Source organism: Siniperca chuatsi, linkage group LG16 (assembly GCF_020085105.1).
Source record: "Siniperca chuatsi isolate FFG_IHB_CAS linkage group LG16, ASM2008510v1, whole genome shotgun sequence".
NCBI classification, from domain to species: domain Eukaryota; kingdom Metazoa; phylum Chordata; class Actinopteri; order Centrarchiformes; family Sinipercidae; genus Siniperca; species Siniperca chuatsi.
Window position 1 is genome coordinate 19,316,933 of NC_058057.1, and position 21,077 is coordinate 19,338,009.

Below are 21,077 nucleotides of genomic sequence, written 5' to 3' on the forward strand. Positions count from 1 at the left end.
AGTCGAGTTACTCAAAAAAGGACAGAGGCACTGTGCTGATTGCTCAGTTACATCAATTAATTAATTAATTAATAGGTAATTGATGCAACTGAGCAATGAGCGGGCAAACCTAATACCTGTTCCTGACGCCTCTATCTGCTCCTAATGATGGTTTTAAGGTTCTAAAGTTTTAAAGTAAAACCAAAAGCTTGAAATTGCAACACTTTTTGGAGGAACTCTTATACAATTATCAAGTCAACATTAATAGCATACTACAATACGAAGTTAAATAAATGTAAATATGCAAATGTAAATATTATCAGTTTTTAAATCTATGCACGCTGTACAGTCTGTAAATACCATCATATACACATACCTCATGTTTATACAGCCCTTATACAACCTGTTACATTATCATACTTATTTCAGCACCATTTGCACACTGCACTATTGCACTAATTGTCTTACTATTTACAAATGTTACTGTTGTTATTTTATTGTATTTTAATATATATATCTTGCACATAGTACCTTGATGAGCTTGTTGTCCTTGTTTATAGCTGTATTTATGTCTATTTTTATATATGTACATTGAGAGCAACGAATATAGCTATTATTTTTGGTGTTATTATTGTTAGAGGTAGTAAAATACTATTACAACTAGTAGTACTGTTTGAGTAGTAGTAGCTAGTACTATTAGTTGCCCTATCACATTTTCAAGCTCCGTCCAGCGGCCACTTCCCGAAATACAAAACAAGCGCGCTTGTAGTCTGGTGCGTAAAGCGCTTGCGTCAATGTTTTTGAAGGCCCGTGACTAGCCAGCGTGCTAATCAAACATTCGGAACGTTACAGAGATTTTCATAATTAATAACCTTCTGATAGCGGTTTTTATCCCATTGTACACCACCTAATTCGGGGTATGTATATATCGACCTTTTCACGTTTTTCCAAACTCATATTTAGCCCGCTAAAGTGAGTTTTGCTTGTTAGGTAACTAAGGTAGGTACTTAAGTAGCTAATGTTAGCTTAGCCAAATTTACTTGTGCCGGGTACGGTAGCGTGCTTAATGCTAGCTTTAGCTAACAAAGCTGCTAGGTTTTTGGTAACATAAATTGCGGTTGAGTTATTTAGCTACAACACAATGAACCGCGATAAAATAAAATAATAATACATCAACCACGGGGCTTAATGATATTAGTTGGCCAACGTTACCCCACTAAGCTAAGCTAACTTCAAGTAGCGTTACAGCTGGATAGCAAATGTCACAAATCTGTGTCAGATTTGTATGCCAAACTACCGACACACCATGGCAGTGTTTTTCCTCAGTGTCCTTTTTAACGAAAATAAGCTAATACTTATATGTTTGAACCGTATTTTTGATGCTGAATTTATATTGTTTGGGGGACGTCATCCAAGTGTGAGCTTTAACATATCATGCATAGATAGACTGCTAATGGGTGTCACTGTTTCTTCATCAGGTCGGTCCGATTCACAACCAGAATGTCCTTCCCCCCTCATTTAAACCGGGCGCTGTTGCCCCCTCCTGGGATGCCCCCTCAGTATGCTGGCTTCCCCTCAGGTAAGCAACCACCTGTCCCTAAATAAATGTATATGATAGCTGCTTTCACTTTATCTACTTTAGTGTTGAATATAGTGTGAAACATACTATTTTAAAAGGGACACTAGCAGCCTTCAGGTTAGTAAAAGAGGGCTTGTTACTGGAAGGTTTCACGTTTGCACTCAGATTATAAAGAAATCTACAGTGTTGGAAATTACAGTAATCTACAGATATTAACCAACTACATTCAAGCAAATTGTTTAATTCCAGACTGCTTTGTCTCTAGTTGATGTACATTTCCTTTGGCTGTTGCAGGAACTCCAATGATCCCAGTTCACGTGGGCATCATGACCCCCACCTCTGCAGTAATGGTTCCTTCTGTGACAGTGGTCAGTAAGCCTGCAGTCCCTAGGAAGGAAATTGCTGCATTGCGAGCCAAAGACAACGATCTGAACAGCGGCCCCACCACCACAGTGTTTGTGGGGAACATATCAGAGAAAGCTTCAGACATGCTGATCAGACAGCTGCTCGCGGTAAGGGACAGAGAAGGATTTACAAATATTGCATGTACTCAAGTCACTAAGTAATGGAATATATACGTAACCCAAATTGTCTTGGAATGGAAATTACATCCAAGATTTCTCTGAAATGACACAGATTTGATTCTATATCCTTTTTTTTAAGCAGTCAAATATACCACTTTTATAGGTTAGTTTCTGTTAGATGTGATGTTATCTTGCAGATCAGCAACACTAATCAAATAACAGATATCCTTATTTTTGCCATATATATTAGTATCATGGAGTTTGGCTACCATATTGTGTGGGCAAACTGTGAATCCTGTGCTGTGGCATTTAAAAGAAAAAAAAAAATCCACTTCTTTTTGTGAACTCTTCTTCCCTTTGTGCTCATGTTATAGAAATGCGGAATTGTTCTGAGTTGGAAGAGAGTCCAAGGAGCCTCTGGCAAACTTCAAGGTAATTCATTATACACAAATCGAGCATCACTGGGTCAGGAAATACTTTCATCCATGGCTAACTTGGATGATCAGCTCTTAATTCACTAGATGATTTCGCTTAGAACCAACCAGAAGTGACTCAATTAATTTGTATTTGTTATCCTATCAAACCATACATAACCATATATGAATCGGCCTTCGTGTCTATTTCCATTTCAATATCTGTTGCAGCCTTTGGGTTTTGTGAGTACAAGGAGCCAGAGTCCACATTGCGAGCACTGCGGTTGCTTCATGACCTGCAGATTGGAGACAAAAATCTGTTGGTGAAGGTGGATGCCAAGACTAAAGCTCAGCTCGATGAGTGGAAGGCCAAAAAGAAGACTGCAAATGGGGTATAATTCTGTTTTAGGGAATTGCTGGTTATGATTTTGATCAGTGTGCCTGTATTTCATTAACTCAGGAATCGATCATGTGCCTAGCTTTGTTCCAGAACTCTGAATCGCTGCCCGCATCTTAGATTTGTTAAGTGATTCAAATAAATGGTTATTTATTGCAGTGACTAAATTAGACAATTAACTCATTGCTAAAAAGGATTTTTTTTCTGTACTGGTAGAATAAGATGGCTGAAGATGTAGGAGATGATGAGGAAGAGGTTCTAGACGAGGAGACAAAGAAGAAAGATCAGATTATCAAAGGTGCTATCGATGGATTGATGCGGGAATATGCTGCCGAACTCAACGCGCCGTCACAGGATGAGGACTCCCAGCGACGAAAGAGAAAAAAGGAGAAAAAAGAAGAGGTATACTAGCTTTCGTTTACTCCTATGTGACTTGTATTGTTCTTCTTTTGGAACTTAAAATGTTTTGATTTGACTTTGTCTTTGGTATTTCTTTTTCTTTAGGACGACATTAATGCTATTGATATGGAGGAGGACAAGAGAGACCTGATTTCCAGAGAGATTAGTAAATTTCGTGACACCCACAAGGTAAAGTGGCTCCTTTTGATCTTGTAGTTGACATTACAGGTTTTGGACAGCAGCTGCTCACATAGTTCACTCCTAGAGCTTGCACATTTAGTTGACACATTACAAAGCTTTTCTTGATCTCAGTAACATGCATACTGTGCTACAAATTGGCAGTCCTTAAAATTTACACCACCAAACATCTTAATTCGCCCCATTTTATATGAAATGTTCATGTTCAATGTTCAAACACCACAAGTAGGCAGACCGCTAGTATTTTTGTCACCTTTCTCAGGCCTGACTTGACACCTGTGACCCCACCGTAGTGAAACTATCTAGGTGTGACAATTACAGATCCATTCTTCATTCATCACACAAAAATGCATGGAGACGATGTAAAGTTACTTAAAAGCTAATCTATTCATTAAACCCCACCATTATGATAGTGATCATATGGTGACTAAAGCAAGATGAATCTCAGAGCTTTGGAAAAAGTTGCGAGGATAGGATGTAAGTATCAGCCTTCATTTACTATATACATATACTGGGCGCCCCCCTCTTGAGGACTTGCATAGGGGCAACTGTGCTGCACCTTTGTGTGTGTTGGTCAGGGCTTATGATGCTCTTTATTCAGCCAACCATTTGACAATAGAAAAGTTCCCCCCAACCTGTTGATCTTCATTTTGTCACATTATTGGTGGTGCCCTGAAAGCTTGAAAGTCAGTGAACCTGTGCAATTCCTCTGTAAATTATGGTCTGTCTTAATGGTGTTCATGTTGAAGCACAATGACTCTTGTCAATAACCACTGCAGTGACTTTGGCTGTAGCTTTTATTATGCTAGTGTGGGGGGGCGCCCTCTCCACAGCAGCACACTGATCTGAAGACTGACAAGGTACGTGCTCTCTGTATGTGTGGTTGTGTGACTTCTCTCTTCCATCCCTTCCTCTCCATCAGTCTTACTCGCTCTGCCTTTTTTCCCCTCTACTTTATCTTAGAAAAATCAGAAATTTTGCCAAAACCAAGTTTTGCAACCAGGTCAAAAGATTAAACCAAAAACATGAAAGACCACAATTAAAGGATCATAACAAAAAATATTTACCAGTACTGTTTTTTTCCCTGTTCCAATTTATTGCTCTGGCTTTTAAGAATTACAATTACTTAAAACAATTCTGCTGAAACAAAACAAAATAACTACTACAGACAACAATTAATAAAATCTGCACTGTCTGATAGACTGAGATTCTAATAGCAAAATTATGTTAAAATAATTTTCTACTCAGAGCCGTGCAGTTGGTCAAGTATTTATTTTGCAAGCCCTGGTAGACTCTACAGAGGTAAGTAAAAAGCAAAGTTGAACACCTGACATGATTTGTCCTTGAGTCAAGGCACATACGAAATAATACTTAACCTGAGCTAATTTATTAATTATTTCTAACATCTCCCATCTTCTTTCTCACGTCATAACGTTCCTTCTCTTGAGTTGCATTACACCCAAGGCTTTTAGTTTAGTCTGCGTTTCTTGTTGAAGTCATATCCAGTCCCTAGATATGACTGTGTTGTAGTTAAGCAATTTACATAAAATTGAGTTAATTCTACTGTTGCACTTACTTACCTTACCCTAACCCTGTAACAGCATAAGTGTCCTTAAAGTAATGAAAATGCAGCACTCCAAGCTTAGTGTTTTTTTTCTTTGTGTTCAGTACAATCATTGTGTCAGATTCTGTTTAACTATAAATGTTGCGTTACACTCAAAGCCTTGTGTGTAACACCTAAAAAAGGAAGAATTATGGATGCATGTGTGTCTTAGTAATGAGTCTTGAAGAGCTGCTGAAGACTTCTGTAGGGGTAAGACCGCTTCTACAATTTCATTTATCTGTGCAGAAATGTTACTGATGTTCATTATGTTCATTTCTTGATTTAGCACTTTACCGAAAGCCATGTTACCCATTGAAGTAAAGGTTGTTGTTTTTGATGATAATGATGATGCTTAAGCAAGACAGAATCCCATAACGTTTTTCCCTTGTATACCGTGTGACCTGCTTTCCTCCCAGGCCTAACTTAAAAGGCTTGTAGGGGCAGCGAGGGGGTGAGTCCATAGTTCAACACCTGTAAGTCACAAACAACTAGTTCAACAAAGACTGACGCCTGTTTTCTGTTTTTGTTTTCCTTGTTCTGAGAAGAGTACTCTTAAGGAGAGAAAAAGCATTGTCTTTTGCAGCGCCTTTTTCTCGTTATGAATGCCTCAAGTTGAACATGTTCCACAGATCTTTTTGACCTTTAAAGTGGTTTCCAGTTACATTCTTGCTAAACTGTAGTTTAGAAGCAGCACCGTGTTGCTTTAGATGAATCACGAAGCTGTCTCTCTGTGAGGGAGAGCCTTTTGATCCTTACAGGTTTTCTCAGTTAGGATTCCAGTTTTCTTGCAAGCTTTGCACTGATTAGTGTAGGGCATGTTCCTGTATGAAACCCCATAAGATCTGGAAACCACTTGATCTGTGCACAGTAGCAAACTGACTGCAAAGACTCACTGGATCTTGTGTGGCATCGGCTGAACCTGTCTGTGTTTTGCTCTGCAGAAACTAGAAGAAGAGAAGGACAAACGGGAGAAGGAGCGGCTGGAGTTTGAGCGGGAACGGAGGGAGCGGGAAAAAGAGCGAGAGCGGGAAAGAGAGCGGCGGGACCGCGAGAGGGAAAAGGAACGAGAGAGGGAACGGGAGAGGGAAAGAGAGCGAGAACGGGAGAGAGACAGAGACAAAGACCGGGACCGCAGGACCAGAGAAAGGGAGCGAGACAGAGACTGGGAGAGGGACAGAAGCCGCGACAGGAGCACTGAAGGCAGCCCATCCAGGTGAAGAAAAAAACCTCATGTCACAGATTTCAATCAAACACATCAGATCTGTGAGAGAAACTGATTAACAGAAAATGTATAGTCACCAACAGTTGAATTTTGATTTTGATGGATTATCTATCTGCAGCAAGTTTTAAATGATTTACATTGAAATGATCTGAAACCGATGGTAGCGTGTAATGTGGCAAATCATTCTAAAAACTATATGCTCAGAGTCATCAGCCAACCTGACTTAGTTTAAAGGGTCCTATACACTGTGCGGTGGGTTCATTGCATGTCACACTGTGCGACATGGGTCTAATAATATCTTGGTTGCAGTCTTATGTCTGACTGCAAGTCAGATTGTGCAATGAATCCTGTGTGGATCCTAGCACGATTTGCTACTGGAAAAAAATAATGCAACATGTCATTGTTTCTGTCATCTGCACTGGTCTTGGTTTTGAAAATGGAGCAAAATACAAGCTTTGCCCATGTGTGTCCTAGGACCACTGTTTGAATTGACTCAAAATCAGTCACGTTGTACAGTGTATAGAGGCCTAAAAATGTTATGTTCAGTAAAAACTTTCCACAGCTGCTTAAAGTCCTTACACACCCACACAGGTGTTTTTCACTTATTATGACTGATTAAACCTCTTCTCAGGTCCATGTAGGCATATATAGACCATGCTTAACTGACAGCTCTGTCTCTGTCAGTTTTGATGTCCAACTTAAACTTAACACATACGTGTTTTGGTTCCAATTTAGTTTCAAGGATAATATATTCTTACCTTTTTGTTTTTGCAGGGAGATGAGTCGAGACCGAGATAGAGAAAAGAAACGAGACCAAGAGGATGAAGAGGAGGCGTATGAACGCAGGAAGCTGGAGAGGAAACTCAGAGACAAGGAAGCAGCCTATCAGGAGGTAGGGAAGGCTGGGAGGTTACCTGGGCGATGTCCGAAATCACTCCCTATCAGTGCACTATATTTACTCTCCGCCATTTTATTTGAGTGTTTGAAACATATACACTACACAGTGCTTCAAAAATTCCTGTAGTGGATCAAAAAAAGTACAGCGTGTACACTGCTTTCTGCTAACAGTCCCACAATGCAATTCGTCCCATATTATAGATGAGAACATTTACGTTGGGCAACTCTACACCTGTCAGCGATGCCACAAATTGATGGTGTTTCATAAATGTAGTGTAAGGGTTATGGCTTTCAATAGAGTAAGCTACAGAGTGTCTATTATATAGTGAGTAGTGAATATGTTGAGTGATTTCGGACACAACCCTGGAGTGTTGGAGACTGCTACGTAACTGCACGGTCACAGGTGCAGTTTTATCACAGGGCCACTGCTCCTAGATCCCAAGTTTCTAAATGTAGATCATGGGTTCTTGGGAAGACAGATAAAAATTTAAATTAGAGATTAATTGTAGGTTATGTCCAAATAAGACAACCCTGAAATCTTTAAACAGCACATTTCAGCATCTCGTTATCACTGGAGCTCTTAATAATAAATAAATAAATAAAATAACAACATGTGTATTATGCTTTTAGCTTGGAGTGATGGAACATGATTGTATTTGATTGTTGCTTACCTGATACTGTTACGACTACAGCGTCTAAAAAACTGGGAGCTCAGGGAGAGGAAGAAGGCACGGGATTACGCCAAGGAGTCCGAGAGGGAAGATGAGCGTCGACGAGAAATGGTGAGAGCACACTGAATGACCACTGATGTTCATAGAGGTGTCCTACTTTACTTTGAACACTTGGTGTAAAAATTGTCCTCATTTAACAAGCCAGAATATTACCTAGTTTTACCTTAAACCTCGCAGAATTCATTAATCACTGTTAATTCCACTACAAATTGTATTTGAGGTTTAAGTTGCAACTTGGACTTGGCTGTCCGGGAGGGATACATTTTATGAGTTATTAGTTTCAATGCCCATACGTTGGCATTTTAGAAAATTTGAAAAGCATTATTAAATGTGCATATGTTATTGTGTTGCCAAGAATAGCCTTTGTTTCTTTTGTTTTTTTTGTATTCATATGATTTCATTTAATAAGACAGACAATAACATTTGTAAACAGAAAGATTTATTATCCAGAAGAAATTTCAGTGTGGTCTTGTGTGTCTTCAGGTGAAAGAGGGCAAACGGCTGAAAGAGTTTCTTGAAGACTATGATGATGAAAGAGATGACCCCAAATACTACAGGTGAGTAGCATAAAAAATATGCTGCAGTGCTGTCTTTACTCAAACCAAGCAGATAAAATAAATATAAGATAAAATAAATGCACACATGTGCCTCTGTAAATAGGATTTGCATCTGATATGCAGCCTTTAAAAAGCTTGAATATGCAGATGTGTGATGATTATGTCATCTAATCAATTCTGACAGTGTCAGAAATGTTGTGAAATTTGGGTAAACATATGAAGACTATACCATTTTAGGTATTAATTCAATTGTTCTGTGTGACAGATCTGAGCCATGTGGCACCTAAACATGTAAAAACATAGTAAAAAGATGCAGCAGATGCTGTGTGATCCGGACGCAATACTGCTGCTATGGCTATTGTTCTGAAGGCTGTTATTTTTGGTGTGACCCCTAGGGGCAGTGCGCTGCAGAAGCGTCTCAGAGACCGAGAGAAGGAGATGGAGGCGGACGAGCGTGACAGGAAGAGAGAGAAGGAGGAGCTGGAGGAGATCAGACAGAGGCTGTTAGACGAGGGACATCCAAACCCAGACGCAGAGCTACGCAGGGTATGCTTGTCTACAATAATAATAATGTGTGTGTGTGTGTGTTTGCTTGTATATCTGTAGTGAATAGGCATGCTGTCTGTTGTCTCTGTGAAGGTCACTTGATCATCCAAGTCTCTCTGCATCTCTGCACGTGTGATATCCAGCTTTCATTGTCTGTTGACCTTCTTTTCTGTAAAACACTGTGATTGGGTGCTAGTCTTCTGCATATCTGCCTCTTATTGGTCCAGATGGAGGAGGAAGAGGAGGAGCGTCTCAGACAACCTCCCATCATCCAAGAGCCGGAGCCCGAGGAGAAACGGGAACGCCACAGGGGTTCAAGAGACCACCGGGACCACCGACAGGACCAGGACAGGGCAGAGGCCCGCTCACGGCCCGCCCACTCAGACGATGAGGTGGAGGAGGGTGAGGAAGATGATTATGATAATGATGACGATAACCCTGACGCAAAACCTTGCTTGAAGCCCACGATGCGGCCCATCACCGCAGCACCCTCAGTGTCGTCGGCCAGTGGCAACGTGTCCCCCAACACACCCGGGGACGAGTCGCCCTGCGGCATCATCATCCCCCATGAAAACTCTCCCCCTGAGGCCCTGCCGCAGGAGGAACACCGGCCAAAGATCGGCCTCAGTCTCAAACTGGGTGAGTCTCCTCACTCTCCTCAAGAAACGTGTCCTCACTGTAACGTGGACAGACATGGAGCGCTCAGAGAGACAGCTAAAACTATTAGTCAGTTAGTCGATAGACAGAAATGTACTCTGCAAGAAATGTGATTATCAATTAAATGCTAACTCACTTTTCTGACTACTTAATTCGCTGCCAAACGCTCACTCGTTCTAGCTTCTTAAATGTGAGTATTTGCTGCTTCTCTCTGTTTGATATCATTTTAAATTAAATGTCTTCAGGTTTTCGACTGTTGGTCGACAAAACGAGCAACTTGAAGACGTCATCTTGGGCTCTGGGAAATTGTGATGAGCATTTTTCACTATTTATTATTATTTATATTCTGACATTCTATAGACAAAATGATTAATTAACTGAGAAAATAACTGGCAGATTAATCGATAATGAAAGTAATCCTCAGTTGCAGCCCTACTCACCGGACATTTATTAAGAATTCATGTCAGTGGTTACTTTGTATGCAGCTGTGGTATGTGACACAGCCAAGAGCTCCACTGCTAAAGATAAATGTGAAGTTAAACTACCATAATATTGCCAGATTTCCCTCTAAAACAGATGTAGTCATTCCGTTTTACATGTATTAGTGTAGGTCAAAGAAAAAGAGCTTCTTTCTAGATTTTGTTACGATGTTCAACAACCAAACTGGGAGAAATCGTCAATATTCAGAGATACAGTACAAATGTCTGTCATTTTAACAACCACCCACTTCACAACATGGTTCTGTTCTCTTTCCACACATACTTTCATTCGACTGGAAAAACTTACAAAGCATTCTTTATGATTGCTCTCCCCACCTATATGTATGGAGCACAAAGAACCCCATTTTCAGTGGATATTGGAATTTACGTAGGAAATCACTAACTGAAGAGGTAGATGGGCAGATGTAGGGAAAGTGGCTGCACATGAAAAGTAAATTTTGTCAGTCACAAAAAACTCCTGGAACATGACAAATGTCAAAGATTCATGAGATATAACTAACATATGTGAGGTTAATTATTAATTTAAGCATTCTGCCTCTTTTTACTTCCATTAATAGTTTTCCCCACATTGAAACCGATACTGGTAAAGATGAAAGGAAATTGAATAGTTTTGGTATGATTCAGTCACTGCAGTACAAGTAGATAAGTAACTCCAGCTGTGTAAATTCAAGTGAACTTTATCATTTGTAAATAACAACTTTATTCATAAAGCTCCTTGTCCTCTCCAGGTGCCACAGGAAGCCCCAGTCAACCCAACACAGGTAAGAGGAAGAAACTACCTGTGGACAGCGTCTTTGACAAGTTTGATGACGAAGAGGCTGACGAACAGCCTCGCAAGAGGAAGCTGGTGCCCCTGGATTACGATGATGACAAGAGTCTCGGGGTGGACGGGGCCGGGCTCTCCAGCATAAAGGGGGCCAACACCGAGGAGAAACGTAAACACATCAAGAGTCTGATAGAAAAGATTCCCACGGCAAAGCCTGAGCTGTTCTCCTACCCGCTGGACTGGTCTATGGTTGACACGGTGAGGAGAGAAGGAGAAATGTGTCATTGAACTTGTCTTTTACAAAATTGGCTTTCAGGAGTAGCTGCATGGTGACATGATTTAATAAAGATCACAATAAGTGGATTCACAAACTTTGCACTGCTGAAGACAGTAGATTGATTTATTCACTTCTGCCTCTTTTCTCAATAACATACTGTTAGTCATTCAGAAATGGCTGCAGGTAAATAATACCACTTCTAAAACAAAGCCTGTGCCTTCATCTCGTCCTTTTTAGACGTTAATGGAACGACGTGTTCGGCCCTGGATCAATAAAAAGATTATTGAGTACATCGGAGAGGAAGAGGCAACGTTAGTGGACTTCGTCTGCTCCAAGGTATTGATCATGTGATGTCTGTACATTTGACTTTATTCAGACTTGGAGGGAAAGTGAAAATGAAATAACCCTGATGTTTTTGTCTTTCCCAGGTGATGGCTCACAGTATGCCACAGAGTATCTTGGATGATGTTGCTATGGTGAGTAATGTAACTGATAAATAAGCCCTCACACTGTCTTCTGCCTTTATTTTATGTTCATGTTGACGTTAGGATTATCTATTTTGACAGTAGTCAGGTAGTTCTAACATTGAAATGTTCTCTCTTTTAATTTTGTCATAATGGAATTACGAAAATGCAAAAGTCTATGGATGTTTACTGTCTAACTCCTAGTCAAAATATAGCATTCGTCATAGTGTGGTATGTGAGAAATAACAATGGCTGAATCCAAAAGTCATACATGCCATGATGTGTCTGACTTTCTCACCATCATCACATCCAATCTGCGAGAGCGTTGTCGCACAGGGTTTACAATGCACTATATGAGCTCACTCATCTCCATGGATGTAAATTCATGTTCTTAACCCGTTTTTGTTGCTGGATAAAGACCTACCTTGGCCTAACTCTGCAGATGATAACATTCAAAATTAATAGGACTATGCGTATTCCTCACTACATCAATAAACATTCAAAATTGATCAGAAACTGCTTGATAATCAGTTAATCGTTTCATTTTTCAAGTAAAAATACCAAACATTTGCTGGTTCCAGCTCCTTAAATGTGAGCATTTGCAGCTTTTCTTTGTCATATGATGGTGAACTGAGTATCTTAGGGGTTTTTTTGACAGTTGGTCAGACAAAACCAAACATTTGAGTATATAATATTAGGCTCTGAGAAATTATATTGGGCAAGTTCCAGTATATTCTTTTGACCTTTACAGGAAAATAATCAACAGATCAAATTGAAGCAAACTGATGTCTTTGAAAATAGCTATAATCTACAGTATAGATTTGCTAATGTCTTTATTTTGAAGAATTTTATGCCTTTATTAGATGGCAATAGTGAAGAGATGACAGGATTTGAGGGTTCAGTGTCCCTCATCTAAATATTGTAACTCAGTAAACTTTCCTTTTGCTCCTGCTTTAGGTTCTTGATGAAGAAGCTGAAGTGTTCATAGTGAAGATGTGGAGGTTACTCATTTATGAAACTGAAGCTAAGAAGATTGGACTGGTGAAATAAGCAAAACATCCACTGAATGAAGAAAAACTTTTTTTTTTCTCCATACATCGTGTATAATAGTATAGCACAATTATGTCACCCTAAACAAAACGGCTTGTCCATACCAGTACAGACTGTAACTGCAGATTCTGCTCATTCTCACATTTGCACCAGTTGTTCAGGTCATGTTGTTTTTTTTACCCTCAACACACTCAGGCTACATTCGCCTCCCCTTATTGTTTGCAGGTGCTGACTGTCTGTGTGCTTTTGTGTATATACAGTACGTCATTATTTGACTTGGATGAAATAATTCTGAGAGGAAACTGCTGACAGACACCCACGGCCGTTGTGTTGCCAGATGAGGTCTCGTGGTCCTATACTTTTATTTGTATACATGCCAACACACACTTTGTGGGAGTCGTCTGCACGATCAGTTTATCGGGGTCATGAACTTCTCTTTCAAGTCTCTAAGGTGTGGAATCTGGCTTGCAGTTGAATGTGGGTGGGTTAACTGGACGCAGACTTTAGAGAATGAATAACTACAACAAGGATGTGATATTTTTTTACAGGGTTATTTATTCAGGGTTTTGGACACAACTCCAATTTATTTCTGTCGAGCTACTAGATTTTCCTCCTTAATTTTTCCGAATCTCATTCCTGATCGTGTTGGCATGCCCTCAGAATGTCTTAAAAAGCATCTAGTTGTCATTTGAAATGTGTCTACTGACAAGACCCACAGAATATCTTGGGTGGTGACATCCCTGCAGCTGTAAAAGCACACACACCCACATATCATAACCACTATAGGAAAAGGAGCTAAGAATGGGGGAAAAAAATTTGTTGTGAAGATGCTCTCCATTTGTTTTTGTATTGGTGAACATTTGAATAAAATTGATTTTTATAAATGTTTGTGAACCAGCAATTCATTTTGTCGCTTCTTTTACAAATCACTTCTGTTAAGTTTGATTTCATTAGTCATAGGGTAGGACAACAATTTAATAAATAGTTCTTAATAAGTTGCCGATGTAAAAACAAAATCAAAAATACATGTTTTTCTTCTTACCTGTAGTGCTATTTACCCATCTAGATTGTTTAGGCGCGAGTTGCCAAGTTTTATATCGGCCATAGAGATGTCTGCATTTTTTAAATATAATTTTATTTTCTTTCTACCGATAGTTATTATATTCAAAAAAGGCAGACCTCTCTACAGCCGATAGCCCCATCTAGATGAATAAATAGCACTACAGGTAAGAATATGTATTTTTGATTTTGGGGTGAACTGTCCCTTTTAATCTATTCCAGTTTAAAGTAAAGAGTAGTAAGTTTCTAACCCTTTTGCAATCACTGGTTAACTTAATTTTTAATACTGTTTTTACATTGGCAACTTATTAAGAATTTCTATTTCTTAAATTGTCGATAACAATGTTTCTAATTTAAAAGTAAAATCACTAAAACTTTAAAGAACCACTGCAATTCCTGTGTAAACACTCTTACAGTTGTAACATTTTAATACCACAAGGAGGGACATGTTAGGATATTTTGACAGGTTACGCAATTAATAAATTAAACTACATTATTGGTTCCATGGGCCTTTACAGAGATGAAATGAAAGCTTAATTAGTTAGTTTTGTGACGATAAATTTAAAGATTTATTCGCTTGAATAGATTTTTTTTTTATCCTTTAATTAATTCACCCAGCAATCAGTTTGAGAGTGATAGCACATTCCAATTGCTTTCTTTGAGTTTTGTAGTGGGAGAACCTGATGTTTGGTGCTGGAAAGTAATCACAAAAAAAAAAAAAAACAATCCTTAAATTAAAAGGTTTGGTCTAGTGTTATTTCATTCAATCTACTCATAGCAGCTGACAAAGAGGCACTGAGATCAAAACTTCCAGAACTTTATTGATGCCACGTGAGCTAAACAAGAGCAGGTCTTACCACTAAAAACCCTTTAGGTGGAAGAGAAACAGCACATAAAGTCATCACTGACGGTGTTGAGACAGACAAGCTTATGCGTTTCCCCTTTAATCAATCACATCCAGTGACCAGCCAGAGATGAAGTGCCATGGATACTGAAGACACTGAGCTCTTAAGCAAGAGGTAAGTGAAGGCCACTGCTTGTAAACAGCTTTTGTTGTTTTAGAGTTATCATTTATTCAAATTGATGTACTTAAAAATAGAAACTATATTGATGTTTAATTTGTAATTTAACTTTCCTTGTGTCCATGTCTGGATCAGAAGACAGCTTTGAGTGTTACCGTCTTCTGAAACAAACCTTGCTAATGAACAAACCGGGACGTTTGCCAATGAACTATTAACGCCAGTTAATGTTTGCAATGTGAAAGTTAACATCTGTTGGACTGAGTGACTGTGGCTAGGTCTGTCCACATTTCTCCTTTGATGTTTTTCCCCACCAGCCTTCCTTCGAGGACCGACTCTAGTCCTCCGCTTTGGCCTCCATCTCCTCGGCGTCGTCGTCTCCGTCCACCTCGGCGTTCTCCCGCTCTAGCCTCTCCAGCTGTCGGGCGAGCTCCGTCTCATCTGTGTCTGTCACCACCTTGGGCTGAAGGGGACAGTTCACCGTTTAGTTATTTGTACCAATGCAAAAAATAAAAAGTAGGAATATGTCAAACCGGGGAGAAATTCTGTACAGTCCCAGATGAAAACTGAGTATTTTGACCACTTTTGTGGGTAAAAAAAAATGAATCTGAGATTGAGAAGTAAAGTTAAGTAATAATTTGAGAAAAAGCAAGCAGTGTTGTAAGAATAAAGTCATAATTTTACGCGTAACAGGTTATAACATTAGAATAAAGTTGTAATATTTCAAGAGAAATATTCATGTTATTCTTAAGCAATATAACATGAATTTTAAGTAGCATTTTTTGAGAAACAACTTATCAAAATATCACAACTTTTCTCGTAACTTTCCCTCCTCAAAATTACAACTTTGTCATATTTGTTTCCCCTCAAAATATATATTTTTTCCTTTTCCAAACAGCATATACACATATACAAAAAACAAACAGGGAATTTACTTTAGAAACTAACATACTGTAGTAGTTAAAGGTGGGGTATGCGATTCTGGAGAAATCCAATAGAGCGAACAACAACCCAGCAAGTAATGTAACTAACGTTAGCTCGGTTGTGGGTTAGCAAACTGTCACTACAGTTTTTGCTGCGAAGCTAACAGCCAGAGAGGACGAGACAGTTTCCCAGAGCCAGCACAGCAGCTCCAGACAGCGATACTCACAACTCTCCTGCTACTACAGCTAACATCACAACAACAGCACATCTTGGCAAACTAGAAAGTAAGCTGAATGTCCGTGAGCAAGTCATTGAACGTTACCTGACACACAAATCATGGCTGGAATAGTGTTGTGTGGCTCGGTCCGAGCCACTTTGTTTGTTTAGCATTTACAGAGCCAGGGCTGTGTATCAACACCAGAGTTAAAATCAGCGCGCACACAGAACGGACAGCTAGCGGACCGTGAGGAGATATTCGCTGAATTTGACAAAAAGATGTGTATTGGATTAGAATCGCATGCACATACCCCACCTTTAGGTTCTATTTAGGCTTGGGTGTACAGTGAGCAGTGGTGGAATTTAACAAAGTATATTTACTGTAGTACTGTATTTAAGTACAAATTCAAGTGTACTTTGCAAGTTTCCATTTCATGCAACTTTATACTTCTGCTTTATTGAATGTTAAACTTCAATAAACTGTAAATAACAAAAGAAACACAAAGGACAGGGAGTGGCTTTCACTATTGAATGGTTGCACAAAGAAGCTGAAGTCACTCACCTCCATCTGGATGTTAAAGACGCCTCTCTTCTCTTCAATCTTCTCCTTGATAGCAGCCATGGCCTGGTTGAGGACAGACAGGCCCTCTGTGCGCTCCAGAGTGGTCGTTGTCATCACGTAGCGAGGGGGAGCGATCAGATTGATCTGCCAAGAACAAGATCATACTAGTCTTAGGTGTAGTTTGAGGAGATTTTGTTTAGTTCATGACTGGAGATAGAAGAAAGTTTCACCATTCAGCATCAGAGTGCGAACAACCAACGAGTGGTTGAAGCACTAATATTACCTTGATGGGCATGGCCTCTGTGGAGCAGCCAAGCCCGGCCCTCAGAGCCTCCTTCACTGCATCAATGCCCTCATACCCGTAGCACGCCACTTCAATGTCTGCAGGTGGGAGAGGAAAAACATGAACAGGAATTGTGGTGGTCGGCCACATCTTCACCATGTTACTTCATGGTCAAACGTTAACTTCAGAGTATATTGTTACCTGCTCTGATTTTGACAGCCTGTGGAGTGAGCCGCCTGTTGATGTTATCAATCAGCACAGCCCTCTCTTCCTCTGTTAAGTCCAGCCCATCCAGAATGGCAGGATCACTAGGGGGAGGGTAGATATTCACCATTTGATTTGTCCTCATCAAATAAAACATTATTTGCATACAGTCTTTGTGTCTAAAGACATTTTTGTGATTACTCACACTAACGCACACTGCTTGAAACAACCACTTACGATACTGCCTGTTTGAAGACATCATAAGCTCCGTATCCTGGCCGCTTGTATTTCTCATCGAAGACCCAGGCGGTGCGCTGGTACAAGCTCTCTAGCTGCTCGTCCTTACTGTACTCCAGCACCTCTGCCACGTGTCGCAGGATGCTGTACACCTGCAAACACAACAAACCGCATCAGCTCAGTGCCAATACTGATTCAAAGGTCAGGTTCACTAAAACATCAGAAAGCTCATAAGAGATCAACGAAAAGAAAAAACCCATGGGTACTGTAGTTTTTAAATAATCCAGAAATGTACAGAAAGGCGGTCACCTGTTTGCTTTCAACTGTATTTATGATTGTCATATGAAAGAATCACTTTTTAACAATGCTAAACACATGCTGGCAGTTGTTTCAATAGTTATTTTTATTTTTTATTAAGCCTTTGGGCACAATCAGACTTACAGTTTTAGATTTGGTGAATTTATCTTCACACTTGATGGCTTCCTCTGGTGAAACTCTTCTTTTTGATAAATCAATGTATCCTAAAAGACAAAGCAGAGAAGAGATGCTATGACATTTCTTTTTTTCACTGCATGATATATTCAGAATATTCTCACAGGACAGAATCTGAACAGAAATGAGTCCAGAAGGAGATGGCTGTCAAAGTGTTAGTATTTTCTGACAAGATTAGTGCTGATATGGTTAACTGATTAAATCAATACAATGAAAAATAATCAATTCCAAATATGATGGTCAAACACTTTCTGGTTTGGACTTCACAAGTGGCTTGCTGTTCTTGCTCCATGATTACAAATCAAATACTCGCATTGTTTTACAGTTGATCCGACTAAGCTAATTTCAAGGCAACATTTGGGGCTCTGGAACTAGACAGATAGTCTTTATTGTCCCAGAGGGAGAGTTGTTTTCACAGCCTGTACATATTCCACACAGAAACATACAGATATGCACAATACATGAAATATACACTTGGTCACATATACACTCATGCCTGTGCCTGTATCCCAACCCATACTTGTATACACGTGTATGCACTCACACAGATCTGCCTAGATCTATACAAACGGTGCCAAGTGTCAACAAGGCAGAACTTTGAGATGTGCAGTTGTTAGTGACTTTTTAGAGTTGTGGAGAATTATTCTTCAGTGGAATAAAAAAAAACTGATGGAATATTAATAATGGCCTAATGATGACTGATAATGTCATGAATTGCAGCCCTAGATAATATCAGAACTACCTACCATACTCTATCTATACTCTATAGAACAAGTGTTACTGTATCAAGGAACATCACAACAATACTACAATTCTACTGGTTGCTACTATCCAAGGTAAAGAAGAATTATGCAGAACACAAGGAAAAGATCGCATCTCTCTTTCCAGTTTATCTTGTCATTATATCAACTAAAGTTCAGTCACAAATGTTTGCTGTGGTTGGTATATAATGTCTATTCCACCTGCCACTGGCAGCCAAAAGGTTCCTGTCTTTTGTGCAACCCGACATGCAGGCCTAGACACAATGACCTTCAGCAACCTCCTGCCCTGCACTTACCCTTCTCTTTGTCTACTCGGATGACGACGACGCACTCATTGCGGCCTATGCGGATGAGCTTGTTGATGGAGCGGATACGTCGACGTGACAGCTCGCTCAGGAGGATCATACCCTCGATGTTGTTGTACTCCAAAAGGCTCACGTAGGCGCCCATCTCTGCGATGGACCTCACGTTCACCATCACAACATCCTCCACCTCTGGGAACCGGTGCTGGTAAAATCGACAGCTGAGCCCCGGCATCGCTGAGAGAATAGAAACATAGAGAGACAGTTGTAGAATAGTTGAAGCAGATGGTGTGGTGACAAGCCACTAACTTTAGACATCCTGATCAGTTTGCACATCATGAAAAGAATTACTCACTCGTAAAAACAGTAGTTTAATGTCGGCATAATGGCTTCTGTGTTTGAGAAAATAACCCCGATGATGCCAGAGTAAGGTAATCAAGGCTAGATCATTTAGGCTTGAATATTTTATTTTATTTTTAAACCTGTGTTACAAACTGGGTGTGTGGAGTCTGAAAGATGATGAAAGAAGATTATGGGAATTGTAGGCCTAAACTAGAAACTCAAAGTCAGGATATCTCACCCTCTGCTGCTTTGGATTTGAATGGGATTTTTGACTAAAAGTACAATACTAAATTGCTGAGCGCCCCTTTAAATAGATATATGTTTTTTCTACATTTTAAATATTGTACAGCTCAGTTTCAATGTGATGATGACAATGATAACATCTAGAGTAGGGGATCCCAACCCGGGGTTTGGGATGCCCTAAAGGACCCCAAGAGATATATTTGAAAGGTTACAGGATGATTGGGGAAAAAAACCCAACAACAAAAAGAAAAACCCATTGCTGTCACATAAAATGTTTACTTTTGCTGGGGTTTTTTTTTTGTGAAATACAATTTTACCTCTTCAAGCTGTAAAAATCCTTAAAACAAACAAACAAATCACTCCACAGTTTATCTGGTCGCAGCTCACATCCACAGGGGCCATAACCTGTGATGAAGTAGATAATGCTCTATTTTAAAGGACTCACAACAAGCCATAAGTTGGGAACAACTGATCTACAGGCCATAGAAAGCAAATAATGCATCAACTCCTAGGACACAATGACAGTACCCATGGTGATTTCCCTGAAAGATATAGGCGCATTTTATGATTCTGAGTTGTTACTAAAATAACACTGACTAGGATGTAAAATGTTGAATAAAAAATCCTGGAGCCTGTAGAGTCAATCATCAAATGCTACATCATCAATTCAGATCATGGCCAGATGAAAAAGATTTCTAGCATACACTCAGTTGCCAGTTTATTAGGTCCACCAAACTAAAACTAAAGCAGTCTAACACAACAGCTTAGCCATAAACCCTCCCTTCAGAAAGGTTATAAAGTTCAGGTTTTCCGGAAACTATTTTAGATAGGTGTTAATTCATACATATGGCCATTTTTAAAGGCTTTAACTTGTGGTACTGTTATAGTGTGTTGTGCTTTACTGAGAGATGTTTCTAATATTTAGGCAATGATATAAATAGGGTGGACAAAACATTATAAACACCCCTCAAATATTTAGTGAACAGTTCAAAACCACTTGAATGACACATTGTTTATTCTGTCTCTGGGTGTGTTTTTTTTTTTTCACTTCAGCAGGTCAAATGATGAGTTTAGCCTGGAAAGTATTCCCAAAATAACTGCAGGGCGATGAAGAGTATTAAGTGAACTGGCAGCGTAGGCACTGGGACATTTATTTCACATTTTTGGCTGTGAATGGGTATGATGCAATGCAGACAAACGAGAAGCTCCTTACTGTTTCAGTTAAGGGCGAAAACTGACATTAACAAAAAATAAGACAGAAACTTATTTGTATTGTAGCATATTAACAGCGACTGTAGCTAGTAACAGTTACGTAATTCAATACGACGAGACCATCATTTAATTAAAGAACAAAAAACGCTCACTTTAATATTCCGTTAGCTTTTGTAGCTAATAACCCGGTTCCCAACTCACATGCGGCACATGCATTACTGTCGAGGCTAGCACTTAGCTAGCCAGCTAGCAGCTCTGTTCACCACTCCCCGGTAAACATATACTTTATCAATAAAAAACTCACCTGTGTCATATGGTTACAGAACGATACACTGGAATGTTCTGTACTGGAAGTGATTAAATGTCCGATTATATTTTCTTCGGAGACTTTTTCAATGAAGAATTCGGGCCCGCTAGCTCACATTCATGGGTGTGCTAATTTCTCGACCCGGAAAAGATCGG

At 39.6% G+C, this 21,077-nt stretch overlaps 2 protein-coding genes across 2 annotated transcripts; one reads left to right on the forward strand and one right to left on the reverse strand.

Annotated features, from left to right (window-relative positions):
• Nucleotides 1-742: 742 nt before the first annotated feature.
• On the forward strand, nucleotides 743-13,647 carry rbm25b (RNA binding motif protein 25b). Its single transcript, XM_044169677.1, has 17 exons — nucleotides 743-896; nucleotides 1,458-1,558; nucleotides 1,853-2,070; nucleotides 2,457-2,514; nucleotides 2,727-2,887; nucleotides 3,109-3,294; nucleotides 3,397-3,480; nucleotides 6,034-6,305; nucleotides 7,089-7,206; nucleotides 7,904-7,993; nucleotides 8,426-8,499; nucleotides 8,895-9,045; nucleotides 9,273-9,684; nucleotides 10,931-11,226; nucleotides 11,483-11,581; nucleotides 11,674-11,721; nucleotides 12,667-13,647. The coding sequence occupies exons 2-17, from the start codon at nucleotides 1,480-1,482 to the stop codon at nucleotides 12,757-12,759; spliced, it is 2,439 nt and encodes an 812-aa protein (XP_044025612.1). The 5' UTR covers nucleotides 743-896; nucleotides 1,458-1,479; the 3' UTR covers nucleotides 12,760-13,647.
• Nucleotides 13,648-14,619: 972 nt separating this feature from the next.
• On the reverse strand, nucleotides 14,620-21,076 carry eif2s1b (eukaryotic translation initiation factor 2, subunit 1 alpha b). Its single transcript, XM_044169680.1, has 8 exons — nucleotides 20,920-21,076; nucleotides 18,813-19,055; nucleotides 17,705-17,784; nucleotides 17,264-17,415; nucleotides 17,024-17,130; nucleotides 16,823-16,920; nucleotides 16,540-16,683; nucleotides 14,620-15,300 (listed from the first exon to the last, which is right to left on the reverse strand). Exons 2-8 carry the CDS (start codon nucleotides 19,051-19,053, stop codon nucleotides 15,175-15,177), a joined length of 948 nt encoding a protein of 315 aa, XP_044025615.1. The 5' UTR covers nucleotides 19,054-19,055; nucleotides 20,920-21,076; the 3' UTR covers nucleotides 14,620-15,174.
• Between the last annotated feature and the right edge of the window lies 1 nt (nucleotide 21,077).